This window comes from Anabrus simplex, chromosome 8 (genome assembly GCF_040414725.1).
Source record: "Anabrus simplex isolate iqAnaSimp1 chromosome 8, ASM4041472v1, whole genome shotgun sequence".
NCBI lineage: Eukaryota > Metazoa > Arthropoda > Insecta > Orthoptera > Tettigoniidae > Anabrus > Anabrus simplex.
In genome coordinates, this window is record NC_090272.1 from 16,160,805 (window position 1) to 16,178,290 (window position 17,486).

The window sequence follows — 17,486 nt, forward strand, 5'->3', positions numbered from 1 at the left end:
AATTTGTTAAGTTTTTTTTATATTGAAAGAAATATAACCTTTGTTAAAGTTTTAATTTAATTCTTGATATTGTAGTTAGACCCATTCAAGCCCGCACTTTCTTTCACCTCTCTGCGTTCCACAGATACCCTGGAAAATGCAGTATCTGAGGCAAAAAAGGAAATAAGTGTACTTTTGCAAATAACGCCTTTTTCTTTGACTACTGATGGTCGTACGGATTCATATACAGTTAAACTTTATCCTATAGTTGTCTCTTTCTTTAATGCTGAGATAGGCCAAATATCAACTCTTCTATTGTCGTTGTTAGAGGGTACCGACAATACAGGTGAGGGAAATTTCTCAGTTATTAATAGTGAAGTGTCTCTTTAGCCATTCCATGGGAAAATTGCATTTGTTTTTCATCTGACAGTGATGGAGGTAAATAAAGGTGTTGGCAAATTTGTTGTGAAGGGCAGGCATTCTTCTGTTGATGTCCTGGGTTCTTCATGTCATCTCATACATATCTGTGCACAAAAAGCAGCAGCCGAATTACCAGTCAACGCAGAGATCTTTTTGATTAGAGTTCTAAAAGGTAAAACGCTTTGAAAATGTATCATGCTGTTTGTGGCGCAGGGGGTCACAAAATTTTGAAACATGTCAGTAATATACCAAGAAAAGGAGCATGAGACTTAATAAAGGGTGTTCAGTTCTTAGGAGTAGGTACAGAGTAGTGTTGGCTACTGAATGCATGATTCGAGGCAGTGTATCGATTCAGCTTACCCCCAGCAGACAGTGCTGAGTGGCACACTCAGGGGTTGCTAGCGGGACACTGGACGTTGGCGGGGAGCCGAGCTTTTGTTGCAGGGAGACAGTGAATTATGGCACACCGAAAGAATCTTGCGCAAGCACGGCTCAGTAGGACACAAGATATAGACGGCTCCTTATCAGCACACTGGACATTAAATAACACTAGAATGTTTTTATACTGGTCATTGGGGGAGAGCCGAACTTCCTCTGAAGCAATACATACAGAGCCATGGTACGCTGAAATGCTATATTGTACTCTCGAGCTCAGCTCATTTGAAAATAATACCCACTTGCATTCACTGTCCTCTTCTTACAGAGAGGTTTAAATAATAGATGGATTTATTTGCAGTGTTAAAAAGGTAGTCAAAACATAATTCTAAAGTAGCTAGTAAGTAGGTAGGCTATTAGGTTATACTATTTATTAGTTTAATGAATTTTAGTAGTATTATTAGTATTTAGTTGACATTTGACAATTAAACTCGACTCTAGCCTGCCCTAGGACTATGAGTCGTGCTCATGACCACTCAAAGGTACCTGTTTTATATTGGGAAGAAAGGCTCAGTATTCTCTCAGTTCATATGTCACTTCGTTGCACAAGACTTCAATCATATGTGGACAGTAAGTGTGTCTGTATATATAATAGAGCTGTGACTTTTGGAGAACTGTAGAAAATGATAAGTTAGTGTTTAAAGTTTGAGTTATGACAATTATTATCATCTTTATTATTATTATTAACAACTACGTGAGTTTTTTACTGTAGTATTACTTGTTTTGTACTTACCCTGAATACAATTTCAAAGTTCTTTGAAATCATATAAGAAATGACTAGGTAACAGCTCTAAATGCAGATCATTGACTATTGTGTGTACAGATGTTTTTTATTCAACCCCTCAGTGTCGGAGCCATTTAAAGAGCTTCCTACCCCGCGGCCGGATGAGATTTCAACTACGCACGACTGAAATACAGTACATTGATTCACTTAAAGCGTTACTACAAGTATAAGAGTGTTTTGAACACACGATACGTCTCTGAGGTTTGGATTTCTAACTCTTGGGTGCTAATTTCCCAATAAAATGTCTTTCCTGCAACCTTGGAACTGTATTATCTCGTGTACGCCGCCCTTGAATATTTCGTTCCCCGCCCAAGCAAGCGTATTCTGTAAACAAACTTTCCGCCAGCCGAACCCGATAAGACAACTGCTCAATGTTTGTGTCTGTGACTTGTCTGAGTATTATTAGAGAATTCAGGAATCAGAATTCACTGTTGAAAACTTCCCTTTGCCCTCTATCATGATCTATAGTCTCCTACACGAAATTTCCAAGTACTGGTTCCTCCTCATCGTCACTCTCATCATTTACCACTGCATCAACCACAGCCAGATCATCCATTTCATGATCACTGCTGCTAATATTGTCAGTACAATTTCCGACTAAACTTTCATCTGAATTATACAATATTTGAAACACGTTACTGTCAGTCAAACGACGACTGAGTGCGGCGCGTCACACGGACTGATGAAGCTGCAGTGAGACCGAAAGCAACAGGACGAAAGTGAATGAGGGGAATAACATTTATGATGAAACAAACTAACTCGATATATATTTCAGATAAAAGGTCGAGACATCGTCTTTCAAACGAGATATATACCATGAACAACTGGTTCTCGTATTGTATGTCTGAAAGCAGCACTAACTGATGCCTACACAGAGCGCTTGTGGAAAGTTACGAAAATATTACAAGCTGAGAAATAAAGACAATATGATAAATAAACCGCACTCTTAATGTAAAATTAGAACAAAGAACATCACGTGAAAAGACAAACTTCTCAGATCATTATTTCTTTATTTTATTCTGTGGGAAAGAATGAAACAGACTTTTAAAAAAGCAGAGATTAGTACTCAGACTTACTTGACAAATATTTATCCTTTAAAAAAACTACATTTTAACGATTTTCAGTTCTTATTTACAACACTGATAAACTCGAAAATGTCTTCTTGGAAACAAAACACTTTGCATATCCATAACTAGAAATGACGAGGTAGTGTTATCCTCCGAGTAAATTAACCGTAAAATGTGACGAAAAGTGCGGGAAATGTCGAAGATTAGTGAAAAATGGAATGTTTGTGATTCATGTGATCGATGGTGGCATTATAAGTGCGGAAATTGCCCTAGAGACGTAAAAACGAATGAAAATGTTGACTGGATTTGTGAGCAGTGTGTTCGGAATGTTGTAGTTGGCGACGGCGTTGATGAAGAAGCACCGAAAACAATTGATGAGGAATACAAAAGTGCATTAGAAATTATAAACATTCTACAAAGGGACAATGAGGCTCTTAGAGTTGAAAATCAAGAATTAAAATAAAGACTGCGATCGCTAGAATTTGGGACTGACCGTTCTTCAAGTAATATACCGGTACCAGTAACAAACTCGAGCGTGTGGTGTCAAGTAGTTCATGGATGGCCGGCTAAGAAGAAATCTACAACTGAATTTCCGGAAATAAACATCAGAAATAGGTTTTCTGCCATAATAATTTAATTCTGGAAGAAAGTGATCGCGCGCGTGAAACCAAATCATCGCGATCCGCTGCCGTTGTCGTGCCGAGTTTAAAATTTAGGCCTAGATTTCAGATTCAAGACCCAGTTAGGCCTAAATCAGCAAAGGTAGCTGTGTTTGGTGATAGCCAAGGAAGGGGAATTGCGGGAGTGATAAACGACGAGAATATAGCAGCAACCGGAGAAATATATCCAGGAGCTTCTATCAGCAGTGTCCTGGAAAACGTAGAAGAAGCAACTAGGAACTTCGGGAGCGGCAATGCAGTGCTTATCATCGTTGGTACGAACGACATAGCTCACGACGACGCCAAGAATGTAAGATCACAACTTAAACATACACTAGGGAAGCTGACCCACACTAACGTCTTTGTAGTGAACGTGCCCCACAGGCATGATCTCTGAGTAGAGACTCGTGTGTGAACATTAAAGTGGACAAGGTCAATACAGATATTGTTAAAATTTGTAAACATTTTCGGAATACTCAGTTTATTGAATGCAGCAGTTTTGAGAGATACTGTTATACAAAACATGGCCTCCATCTAAACAATTCAGGTAAACAAAAGATAGCAAATATTGTTCTAGATTTTATTAATCTTAAGATATGTACTGTAAAACAGGCAACTCCCTTGAGTTATAATACTGACCAGGAAAACTAGTAGAAAGAGCCAGCTGTACTTCAAGCTGGCTCAGTCAACTAGAAAATGAAACTCAGGAAAGTAAGGAATTTCAAGTTACCCAATTGCAACAGTCAAGTTTTAGGGAGGAAGGGGGTCTGAGGTTGCTCTTGGTAAACTGTCAAAGTGTAGTAAATAAACAATTAAAATTTGGTACATTGATGGAATCTTATGAGACTGATGTGGTGAGAGGAGTGGAATCGTGGTTGAGAGAAGGGGTGGGTAATAGAGAAGTATTTCCGGAGCGGTACACAGTCTATCGTAGAGACCGAGGAGATAAAAAGGGAGGGGGGGGGGGTGTTTATTCTGGTGAAGGAAACTTATTGTTCACATGAATGGCTTACCGATGAAAGGGATGAAATATTAGGGATAAATTTAGTTTGTGATAATATGAAGGAGGTGGGAATTATAGGAACATACAGGCCTGGAAGAGAGGAAAGAGGCATGGAAACATTTGAGAAAATAATAGATTATACTCATAAAAACAATAATAACGATATGGTAATAATTGGGGGAGATCCAAATTTGCGTGAAGTTGAATGGAATGGAGCTGCAAGTAAAGCCCATGAACAGAAACTGGCAAATAAGTTAATTTGGGAGGGAGGATTTACACAAGTAGTACAAGAACCAACTCGTCTCAATAACTTACTAGATGTATTCTTGGTTAAACCATGGGAAATTGTTGATAAAACTGAGGTAATTGAAGGAATAGGAGACCATAAGGCTGTAATAATGGATGTAGGACTCATACCAAAAAGGCTTAATAAGAGGGTTATACAAGACAAGAAATTGTACAGAAAAACTAAAGTTGATGAATTTGGGACTTACCTTAAATCACAATTCAGTTGTTGGATAAGTGAAGGGAGTAATGTGGATACACTTTGGGCTAAATTTAAAGGAATCATTTGGGAAGGAGAGAAGAGATTTGTACCTGTTAAGAAGGGTAAAATGCCCTCAGACCCTGTTTATTATACAAGGGAAATAAGAAAATTAAAAAGAAAATGTAGAATAGTAAACAGGAAAATCAAAGAGGGTAGGGAGGGTAGAGAAACTAGAAAACAGCTAATTAGGAAACTGAATAGAGTGAAAAAGGAAGCAAAAGAGAATTATATGAATGGCATACTTCCAGGGTAATAACCACAAAGGGAAATGGAAAAAGCTGTATTCATATATCAGGAATCAAAAAGGAAAAGGAATCCAAATTCCTACAGTGGCGGGAGAAGGGGGTGAAAACTATTTAACAGATACTGAGAAAGCAAACCTATTTAGTAGGGAATTCAGAGATTCAGTAGACGATTGTCAGGGGTTGGAAACCGAAACAGAAGATAGAGAGGGAGAGACACAGAGGGAAACAAGAAGCTTCTCATTCACATTTTCAGAGAAATCCAACTGCTTCAGCAAGGAAAAGCAGCAGGAAGTGATCACATTACTGGGGAGGTATTAAAGACAATATGGTGGTACATAGTGCCTTATTTAAAATTTCTCTTTGACTTTGTCATAAATAATAGTGTAATACCAAAGGAATGGAAGGAATCTAAATTAATACCAATTTATAAAGGAAAGGGTGGTAAAAGGAAACCAGAGAACTACAGACCAATCAGCCTGACCAGTATAGTTTATAAAATACTGGAGAGTTTAATATCAAAGTACATCAGAGGGATATGTGATGATAAAAATTGGTTCATGAGGAGCCAGTATGGATTTAGAAAGAAATTTTCTTGTGAAGCACAACTGGTGGGATTTCAGCAAGACATATCCGATCAATTGGATTCTGGAGGCCAGTTAGATTGCATAGCCATAGATATTTCCAAAGCCTTTGATAGAGTGGAACATGAAATACTATTAAAGAAATTGGAGGGAATAGGATTGGACGTAAGGGTTACACGTTGGATAAAAACATTTCTAAATTCAAGGGTTCAGAAGTCAAAGTAGGAAATAATGTATCCCAGGAATTGCACAGGGTAGTATAATCGGTCCGTTACTTTTCTTAATATACGCAAATGATTTAGGGAACAATATAACATCAAAAATAAGATTATATGCAGATGACATAATTGTTTATAGGGAAATAAATAACATTGACGATTGTTCAAAATTACAAAGGGACCTTGAGAGTATCCAAGAATGGGTTGAAGAAAATAATATGAAGGTTAATGGAGGCAAATCAACTGTTACAACTTTTACAAACAGGAGCTTTAAAACTGAATTCGAATATACTTTGGATGAGGTAGTTATCCCAAAAGATGGCAAGTGCAAATACTTAGGTGTGAGATTTGAAAGTAATTTGCACTGGAAGGGTCATGTTGATGACATTGTTGGGAAAGCATACAGATCTTTACATGTCATAATGAGGCTACTTAAAGGATGCAATAAAGAATTAAAACAAAAAGTTACTTAAGTATGGTTCGTCCATTATTGGAATATGCGAACAGTGTTTGGGATCCTCACCAAGAGTACCTAATAAAAGAAATAGATAGTGTGCAGAGGAAAGCAGCAAGATTTGTAACAGGGGATTTCAGGAGAAAGAGTAGTGTATCAGAAATGTTAAAGGAACTTGGGTGGGAAACTTTAAGTAAGAGAAGGGAGAAAACTAGACTTATAGGATTATATAGAGCCTATACAAGAGAAAAAGCATGGGGAGATATCCGTGCGAGGCTTCAGTTGGGAAATAATTGTATCGGCAGGACAGACCACATATATAAAATTAGAAGGAACTTTAGCAGAAGCGACTGGGGTAAATTTTCATTCATTGGGAAGGGTGTGAAGGAGTGGAACAGTTTACCAGGGGTAGTGTTTGATCCTTTTCCAAAATCTGTACAGATATTCAAGAAGAGAATAAACAGCAACAGAGAAAATAAATGAAGTGTTAGAGGGCATTCGACCAGTGCAGGTTATTGTAAATTTAAAAATGTGTGAATAAATTAATTCCATCCCGTGGTCTAAGGAGTTTGGACAGCCAAAGTAGGGGATTGCCTGTAGGGGTGAAGTACAGTGGGGACTTCGAGGGCCCTGGGACTGCTACGGTAGCTGTGAAGGCCCTTCAGGAACTCTGAAAAATGGTGGCAAAAGGGACTCTGGTTAAGACGCAGCAGGTCGTTATGCTACTTAGGTTCCAGAATGGGTAAAGAAAGAAAAAAAAAAGAAAAAAAAGTATATAAATACAATGTAAATATTAATCTTATACCAGTTGTATAGTATCATTTGAAGTAATTCCACATACTGTATATCAGTTGACTATATTTGTAAGTAGTACAGGAGATATTATAAGTAGAATTTTGTAAACAATATAAATTTATTAAGGCTGAGCTGTGTGTTTATTAGAAAAAATTGTTAGCGTAAATTGTATAATATTGTATTATAGGAAAATTTTCTTCTCTTGTTAATTTAATATTTAGTGCTTGACAATAATATATTTTAGTGTACCATTTGCCACTGAGGTAGACACCTCATTTGCAAATAAAGAGATTTTGATTTGATACTGCCTCCCACGAATATTTCTACCAAATTTCAACCAAATCCGTGTGTATCACATGCACGTGTTCCCTCGTAAGTGCAGTTTTAAAATGTTAAGTCACTAGCAGAAAGTAATTATTGCTTGACTAATTGGAAGCACAGTTCAAAACACAATTTATACTATTTACACACGTAATTCAAAGTTTGTTCAATGTATAACAAATGTTGGATTCTAATTGAATACGAGATCAAATGACTATTATGCTACGAACTGTAAAATGTAGTTCACTCGCGACACAAGTCTGGTTTAGCTCAAGTTTTCCTAACTATTTGTTGCACATGAATTAAAGAGATATTATGGATTATTTCCACTAAATAAAGTTAGTATTCAGCTAAAGTTTCACAAAATAGCCTTAATGTTTGGTCAGTTATTCACTATAACAGTTCAAAGTAAATCACATTTGAGTGTTAGTACAAGACTAAGTTAAGTGAAGTTGTTCACTTTCTAGCACAAAAAATACTAAGTTTCTGAATCGCAGAATTATTATAAGTTCTGAAATGGCATCGTAGAATGTTTAAGTTCGTCTCGAAGCACTGAAAAATTTCTAAGTTCCAAAATACTATACAATTTTTACAAGTATAACGAAGATTTATCGAAGACAAGATACTGGGTTCGACTCTTGCAGACCCATAGGTGGAGACCAGCATGATAGTCTGTCAGCTGTGAGTTGCAAGTTGTAACTGAATATGCCTTGCTGGACCCTGTCATTTTATGTGGATTGTCGAGGTCAGAAGTTTCTCTTCGTGAAAAATGCAGTTTCTTTCTAGCTGAATAACTCAAATTCCTGGACCGATTTTCATGAAATTATAGCATGTTGACATTCAGATAATGATCTACACGATATGTCATTTTTCAATATCTCAGAGGAATTAGAAGTTGGTAAAATACTTCTAGTATATTCTAGTGTCGAGTGAAGTTCACGTGATAGTTGCGTCATCCGCATACTTGCAGTTGGTGACGTATCTCGCTCGCTGCTTCGTGTCGTACCGTTACTTCGTGCACTCTACACATACGTTCGAGCTGTATTCATGTAATCGTGTAATATTCATGTAATCAAAACTATGTTCCAGGCCATAGACATTTTCTGGTACAGTACCCGTTGGCTCTCGTTTCTTCAGTCTATAAATAGAATTCTTGAGTAGTGGGAAGCTTTGACACTGATGTTTTGTAGTTTTTTTTAATTTCGTGTGGCTATTTCTAGCCAAGTGCAGCCCTTGTAGGGCAGACCCTCCGACATGGGTGGGTGGCATCTGCCATGTGTAGGTAACTGTGTGTTATTGTGGTGGAGGATAGTGTTATGTGTGGTGTGTGAGTTGCAGGGATGTTGGGGACAGCACAAACACCCAGCCCCCGAGCCATTGAAATTAACCAATGAAGGTTAAAATCCCCGACCCGGCCGGGAATCGAACCCGGAACCTTCTGAACCGAAGGCCAGTACGCTGACCATTCAGCCAACGAGTCGGACATGTTTGGTTGTGAGACCCACCATAAAAATGAGAGCACCAAGCAGATTGAAACTGTAAAATCTTTCATGCAAGACCCACACACAAAACTGTTTTGCTACGTTCTTCAGAGTACACTTCTTGTCTTTAACCCGATGAGTGCTGCGCCTGCCTATAGACGGGCTGACGCGGCCTGTCCACCACTGCCACGCCCATCTATAGACGGTGCGCTAGAATTTTAATTTTTTGAGTTTCCCGGTTCACTTTCGTGTGCCAATTTGATCTCTGACATGTTCTGCCATCTGTTGGGCATTATGTAGAATAAATTGATCGGAGATTATAGCTTCGGGAAGTAACTTAGAGCTTTTTGTAGACGTCTGTGGAGTTCATCTGTGATGTAACCAAATATGGCGGAACAACAATCTAGTTGCGATTTCGGATCACAGAATCTTTCAGTTATTAACCACAGCGGAAAGTGATGATGGAGATGATCATTTTAATGAATTGTTAAGCGATTTTGAAGGTGAAAGTGATAGAGAGAGTGCCAAAAATATTGTATGTGAGAGAGAAACAGAGCCTCCTTCTAAACGAAGGAAAAAATACAGTGAGTACAAAAGCTGTTTTATCACTTTTTTCGTGGCAGACAGATTACTTTTCTTCACCAGAGTTTCAAGTAACTGTGACAGGCTCTGAGGGCCAAGTAGTGTTTGATCACAGCCCGAAAATTCTGAATTTACCTCCTGTTTGAGTGTTGAATTCAAGTGGAGGAAATACCAGCAAACCAGTGAGGACTTGGTAATTGGAGCAAAAGCCAGGGCATACTTCAAAGATGATGACTGTGATGAAGAGATGTTTTATAATTCTGTAATTCTGGCAGCTTGCAGTTACATTATCAGGAAATTTTCCCTTGATGATAAATTTCTTCATCGTGCCGAAGTTGTAGACACCTCTCTCAGAATGAAGGTTTCCTATTCATCTCTTGAATATTGTCCGGCTCCATGGCTAAATGGTTAGCGTGCTGGTCTTTGGCCACAGGGGTCCCGGGTTCGATTTCCGGCAGGGTCGGGAATTTTAACAATCATTGGTTAATTTTCCTGGCACGGGGGCTGGGTGTATGTGTTGTCTTCATCATCATTTCATCCTCATCAAGATGCACAGGTCACCTACAGGCGTAAAATAAAAAGACCTGCAGCTGGCGAGCCGAGCCTGACATTTCATTTCATTTTCTTTAATATTTTGTTCAGAGATTCCTAAGTTTGGTCAAGGAAAGTGAATGTGACAAACTTGAAGCGGAATTTGCAGTTTACCAGTGTGATACTTTCCCTGAATATATTGTACATGGACCTAACATTGATGTGAATTGGAGCAACATTGCAGAGCTTAAAAATGAAAGTGGACAAATTAAGTATAAAACCTTAAGTAATGTATTTGCAGTACTAAGTGTACCTCACAGTAACTCGCCCACAGAAAGAGTTTTCATTGTTGTTAGGAAAAATCAGAGAGAATTCAGGCCTACATTAAGTACATCTACACTGGAATCGCTTGTGGTTCTGAAGATGAAAATGTCACCTCAGGGGGAAGTATGTTTCAAGAAAACCTACACTGAAAAGTAGCTGGATTTGACTCGTAAACGTTTTTACAGAGGGGGGTTAAAAGGGGGATTACTGATAGGTGATAACCCACTTCAAAGGTTGGCACCTCTGCAAATATGAAGTGCACCAACGGTTTGTTATTTTGTAAATATAGATATAAGAAAATTGAATGCATTAAAAAAAATGAACATTTTACTTCAGAGTATTGGTAACTGCTGAATATTTACTCCTGTTGCTATTTGCTTTACGTCGCACTGATAGATATGTCTTATGGTGACGATGGGATAGGAAAGGCTTAGGAGTGGGAAGGAAGCGGCCGTGGCCTTAAAGTACAGCCCCAGCATTTGCCCTGTGTGAAAATGGGAAACCATGGAAAACCATCTTCTGGGCTGCCGACAGTGGAGTTCGAACCCTTTATCTCTCGGATACAAGCTCCCAGCTATGCGTCCAAGTCACTCGGATGAATGTTTACTAGTATTAAGCTTCTTTCAGCAGTAAAGAAATTCGGTGGACCCTAAATAGGTTTGAAAGCCGCTGTTTTCGCTAGCCTGCCAGGTCTTCAGTCTTGATCTGTCAAGTCTGCACTTCTGACAAAGCTGGGAAGTAGAAATATGTTTGTCAGGGGCTGAGGTAGGAGATTGGGACTGATAAGTAGAGAGCTCATCTATGTGAAGGCGTGGAGATTGTTGTTGTAATGAACTGTATGTACCTGTTTCCCCTTCTAGCGCTGACCTGTCATTTGTTTGTTCCATTTCGCAGCAACAAATATTTTGATAAATTTACCCTTGTCATAACTCACTACTCTACTTCAAAATTTTAATAGATTGACTTATTTGTTTCAGGTATTTTTGCACTGTTTGGAATATTCTGGCTTCAGCTGAACATGTTCCAAACTATTAAATACCTTTTGGGTATTGGCATTGTTACGTTCTTATGCGGTAACAAAATGTTAGCAAAAATAGCCAGTGAAAGAAGAAATCGATAGAAAAAGAGTGGGCTTTATCAGAGTGTAAGTAACTATTAAAAAACTTGTTAACTTCAGAGGATAAGAAATAAATTTGTCATGAAAGGAAGGGCTGATGGTGTTCATTTTGTTTAAAGAAGTACTTAGGCGACTGATCATAGGTAAAATAGGAGAGTTTTGATCCTTCAAAGAATTTTCACTAGGATGTACATTGATAGAGGGTCGTAAACCTCCAGTGAAGTCCATTGAACCTATAATCCCATATAAACATTGAAAGGTCTAACCTGCACCAGTAATTCAGTGTGCATAAATTCTTCTGCAGGATCTTCATAGATAATACACTCGGCTCAAAAATTAGGGGAACAGATGTTTATTACTAAGTTAAAATAAGGTATAATATAATGGTTCAACCTTTCAATACTAAGTTAAAATAAATTAATAGAAAAATAAAATGTGAAGTTTAAATAATTCTGTTTGGTTTCTGCTAGTGAAGCACTAAAATCTTTAAGGAGCACTGTGTGTTGAAATATGGCCAAAAAACAAAAATAAGATGGACAGGTAAAAGTGAAGTTTAGATGATGCTGTCAGATGCAGTTTATGAAGCACTATAACACATAAGGGAGCACTGTGTTTTGAGATTTCAAAGGTATATACAGTAGAAGTCTAAAGTCAAATACGTATTTTTAGTTGTAGTTTTTGAGTCACTGTAACTTACGTAACTTTTGGAAGCGCAGTGCCGATCTACTCTTCAAGAACTTGCTCCGTACTTCGAGTTCACATTTGATCTACGACTTTTACATAGTTTTTGGATCTATTTGCACGCAGTGATAATTTATAAATTTATACAGTGCCTTATAAACTTCATCTGAACTCTTCAAAAACTTACTCTGTACTTTTAAATACGTATTTGATCTACGACTTTTTCATTATTTTTGGATCTGTTGATATGCAGTGCTAATCTCTAAAATTATACAGTGCTTCATAACTGCACCTGAACTCTTCAAGTACTTATTCCGTACTACATTTAAGTGTGTATTTGATTCTTCTTCACACACAGTGCTCTCGAAGATACATGTCTTAATAACGTATTTGATCTATGACTTCTTCATAGACACGCATTACTGATACTAAAAATTATACAGTGCCTCATAAACTACAAATAAAAATACGTATTTGACTTTAGACTTCTACATAACTTTGAAAATCCATGCACAGTGCTCCCTTATGTGTTATAGTACTCCATAAATTGCATCTTATTTGTGTTTTTTGGCTCTATTTCAATGCACAGTGCTCCTTGAAGATTTTAGTGCTTCACTAGCAGAAACCAAGCAGAATTTTTTAAACTTCGCATTTTATTCTTCTATGCATTGTTTTATACTTATTGGTAATTGGCTGATGATGACTGTGAATACAGGTCAAAGCCAGTACCAATTTAAATTAAATAGGAATGTAAAGTTACATTTTTTATTTTAATAGTATTAAAAGGTAGAACCTTTATATACCTTCTTTTAACTCACTTCAATATGGTACAATATGAAATTCTTATCTCTTAATGAACAAATGTTTGACGTGCTGTAAAAGTTTGTTGTGGAGCATGAAACACGTACAAGTTGACACGAATTGCCACACACTATAGTAACACAGTCACGGTGGTTTAATTGCATAGAGGTTACTCTATTTAACATAAACATGCTTCCAGTCCGATCGGGTCTCAATACAAAGTAGTCAGCAGTACATGAAGCACTTTTGCCACTTTACTGGGGACATTGATATGCATTATTCGAATATGAGACGTTCAGCATGAGGCATATAAGCAAAGCGGAAGTGTCCCGAGCTCTTGCCCTACGTCAAGAAGGGAAAACAATTTGGTATGTAGCTATCGACCTCACAGTGTCTCCATCTGTTGTGCACAGACTCTGGCATCGTTATGCTGAGACAAGAGGATATGTTAGACGCCGAGGAAAAGACTGCAAACAGAAAATTACTGCTCAACAAGACAGATTCCTATGGTTATCAGCACTAAGATGGGCCACCAGTAGTGCCAGAGAATTCCTCTGGTGCTCAGCTGTGTGTTTAGTGTGTTTAGACCATACACAATCGATTAAAAGAGGATAACATACGCTCTAGGAAACCTGCTCGTGTAACCCCCACTCACTAGGGAACACTGCAGGGCTCGTCTTGCATTTGCCTGAGAACATTGTCACTGGCTGCTGAGACACTGGCGTCAGGTAATGTTTACAGATGAGTCCGGGTTTACCTTAAATGGACTGGATGGCCGTCAACGCGTGTGGAGACAACGAGGTCAGCGATTCGTTTTAGGAATTATGCAGGAAGGGGACAGACATGGTGGTGGATAGGTCAGGGTGCAGGGAGGGATCATGATTGATAATCGTACGGATTATGTGGTAGTACCTGGCCTTGTGAATGCTGTGGTGTACATCAGAGATATTGTGAACGACCCTATTGCTCCTGCTGCTCTTGGTGTAGGGCCTGATTTCTTGCTTATGCATGACAATGCGACAGCCCATACTGCACAAAACACCAGAGATCATCTCCAGTGATTGCACATCTCTGTGATGGAGTGGTCTGCAAGGAGCCCTGACCTAAATCCACTGGAGCTTTTATGGGATGCATTGCAGAGACAGCAGAGAAATGCTCCACAAACAAAGTGAAATACTTGTTGAGGATTGGAACCCCGTTCCACAGACATACACAGCATGGCACGCAGGTGTGCAGCTGTGATTGAAGGTAGGGGATGTGCAACACGGTAATAGACAACTGTCGCTCGGGTATGCAGAGTGTTCAGCAAGAACTTTACATTGTGATTGTGGTAATTCATTTGTTGTGTTGCGAATTATGATGTATGGTTAAGTGCAGTGGCGATGGTTTTGTCGTTAATTAAATAAAGCATGAAGTTCCTTCGCCAACATGTGTTTCTTTTCACAAATCCATATGTCAAGATTCTACACAGCATTAGAAACCTGCTCCCCTAATTTTTGTGTTGAAAGTATTATAATTTTTTATGTGTTAAAGTTCAAGTAATTATTACTCTGCTCTGTATTAGATATTTCTAAATTATCTGTTTTCTGTTTTTCAGGAAAGAAGTCCATTTGGAAAATTGAAGTTGTGGAAAAGTGTGTGTTTGAAACTTTAAGTTAAAAGATTGTGATCTGTCAGTGTGAGAAAAAAGTGTATTGTGTGTTATTCATGTTGTGATATTCATTTTTGTTTCACACTCAGGATTCTTTTAATTATTTGTTGTTTTGTATGTAAGTTTTGTCTTTTGGTGTTAAAGATGGAGTTTGTTGAATGTATGGGGGTTATTCATATTGGGTGCTATTCAAGGACCTGAAGACATTAGTAATAAAGCTTTTTCATACTTCATTCTTGTACGCTCTGTATGAATTCCCAACCACCACATTACAGCATTGTAAGCTATTGTTTATCTCAAAGCCAGATTTGGTCTCTAGATTTATCCCAATTCTGCTCACCTTCTTCCATCATGACTATTGTGGCTCCTAAGTCACGGATAGTCTGAATTTCTTGTTCACAAATCTTGCGGTGCAATATAACTTCCCAGTGTTCATCATCACAGATAAGGCTCGTGGTTTGCAGGGAGTAGAATGACTAGCATATTTTGGTCCGGTTTGGGTTTTAATGAAAGGGGCTTTGTGTTATATAATAAATTTCTGTAGCCAGTAAAGAAATTATTTAAGAGTAACAAGTGCATTCAGAGATTTGCATATATATTTCCTGATACACAATTTCCTTTCTTAGGTTAACAGAAGAGACTTAATTGAAGGAAAAATTTTGAGATATCCATGAGTGATGAGATGTTCAGTCCAAATCTAACACTATTAGATTTCTTACCATTAGCTTTCAAACCATCTTGAATTAGTACAAGGCTACTTTTATCAGTATTAGAAGTATGCGGTAGTAATGAACTGCGGCTACCTAAATTGTGTGGAATAGTAACTTGTTAGCATACTTTTACTAGATTTCTCCTTAAAATGATGGGTCTGTGTAGCGATGGGCAGTCTGAGACTAGATCTCGAGATTTCTCGAGACTAGCGCAGGCACTATTTCTCGTGAGAAATTTTGAGAGATTTCGAGAGCGTTGTCTCCGCATTGCGCGGCGATCAGCGTGTCGTAGGCCTACAGGTATTGCAAGTGATGAATATAATTTTTAATCCATATTGAAGATACTATATGCAGGATGCTAAAGGGTTTATTGTATCACCTATTCAATACATTATAAATTTTTAAACATTTAGTAATTTATTATTATTTCCATTTGAGACATGTTTCACCCTTAGGGCATCATCAGTCATAGTACCACCTCAAGGCATGAATCAGGTACCTGATTAGTAATTAAATTGTAAATACTAAGATACAAACTTAACATACTACAGTAGAAAAAAAAAAAAAAAGTTCAGTGACGATACAGATAAACAATATATGTTTATAGACTCAGTAGTCGGCACCAATGCGTAAAATCACAGGGTATTTTCGCAGTGTCCATCAGTGGTGGTCCAAAGAATAATTGACGCTACTCTATTGGAAAATTACAGGAAATCATAAAGTTTATACATATATTTACATGGAAGCAGTTTGGGGAGAAAGGGTATAAAGTGTCTGGCGTCAATGTTCATAACACTAATTACTGCCGTTGGTTGAACGATCACAGTTTGGCAGGGTAACTATACAGTAATTTTACAATATTCCATTGAACAGTTGGGAAATTACAAGCTTATAATACATATTTACAAGAGAGCAGCAAAATATCTGGTCCCAAGTGCGTCTCGTTGTTTCAGCCGTTGGTTGACGATTGCAGCATTAACACTATATAGTAATATGCAGAGTGGTCTAACCTCAGTTCATAACCATCTGGGGCTGGGAAAAATATTCCACCGTTTTTTCAAGAATGTAAAATGAGTTTCTATAGGCGTAGTCATATTGGAAGTTGTCTGGTTAAAGTCCCGGGTTCATGAATATGCTCCATAAGCACGGTGAATGTGGTTGGCATGGAAGGAAACTCATTGGGTGTCGTGACGCTTAGGTATAAATTTAGTGTAGTCAAAACGAAAGGTCATTGAGTATACGGTGCATTGTGAATGGCAACAATGACGTCTATTATTTGTTGATAATTGTATTTTCATTAAATTTCAGTGGAGATGATAAAGGCAGCTGGAGCTGTAGGCCTGCAGTGGACATATCGGGTTCTCAGGAATGTCTGGGAGAATAAGGAGGTCCCTGAGGATTGGCAAAAAGGAATAATCACCCCAATTTTTAAGAAAGATGATAAAGTTTTGAAGAACTACAGTGGAATTACTCTAATATCCCATGTTGCTAAGATAATGGAAAGGATACTGGAAAGTAGAATAAGGTTGAGGGTTGAGAATCAGATACAGGGAAATCAGTTTGGTTTCAGAAGTGGAAGGTCAACAATAGAGCCCACTTTCATTATGAGAACTAATGGAAAAGCATTGGGAGTACGAGAATGATATGGTGATGACATTCATTGACATTGAAAAGGCATATGACAATGTCCCCAGGACGAAAGTTTGGGACAGTCTGGTGCAAAAAGGAATTGGACAGGAATTAATAAAAATGATCATGGCATTGTATAAGGAATGTTGTAGTTGCGTGCAAACACAAGTTGGCAGGACAAGTTGGTTCAAAATAACTAGTGGGCTGAGACAGGGGAAGTGTTCTATCACCAATCCTGTTTACAATAGTAATGGATGACATCATGAGAACAGCAAAAACAGCATAGGGAGGAAGAGAAATGAACATGATGTTATATGCAAATGATATTGTCATTTGGGGAGAAGACAACAGGAAGGTTCAAGAACAGTTGAATGTGGTGAATGGGAAGATCGAAGAATGTGGATTGAAAATAAGTGTAGAAAAGAGTAAAACTCTTGTTATGACTAGAGGGGAGAAAGAAGGGAAAGGTCA

At 38.1% G+C, this 17,486-nt stretch overlaps 1 protein-coding gene across 1 annotated transcript in view; it reads left to right on the forward strand.

Annotated features, from left to right (window-relative positions):
- Positions 1–14,909, forward strand: part of OstDelta (oligosaccharide transferase delta subunit) — a 427,988-nt gene extending 413,079 nt beyond the window's left edge. The window contains exons 13-14 of the mRNA XM_067152997.2: positions 11,404–11,570; positions 14,623–14,909. Of these exons, the coding sequence (XP_067009098.1) occupies positions 11,404–11,546 (143 nt within the window). The 3' untranslated portion in view covers positions 11,547–11,570; positions 14,623–14,909. The remainder of the gene's footprint in view (positions 1–11,403; positions 11,571–14,622) is intronic.
- Positions 14,910–17,486: the final 2,577 nt, after the last annotated feature.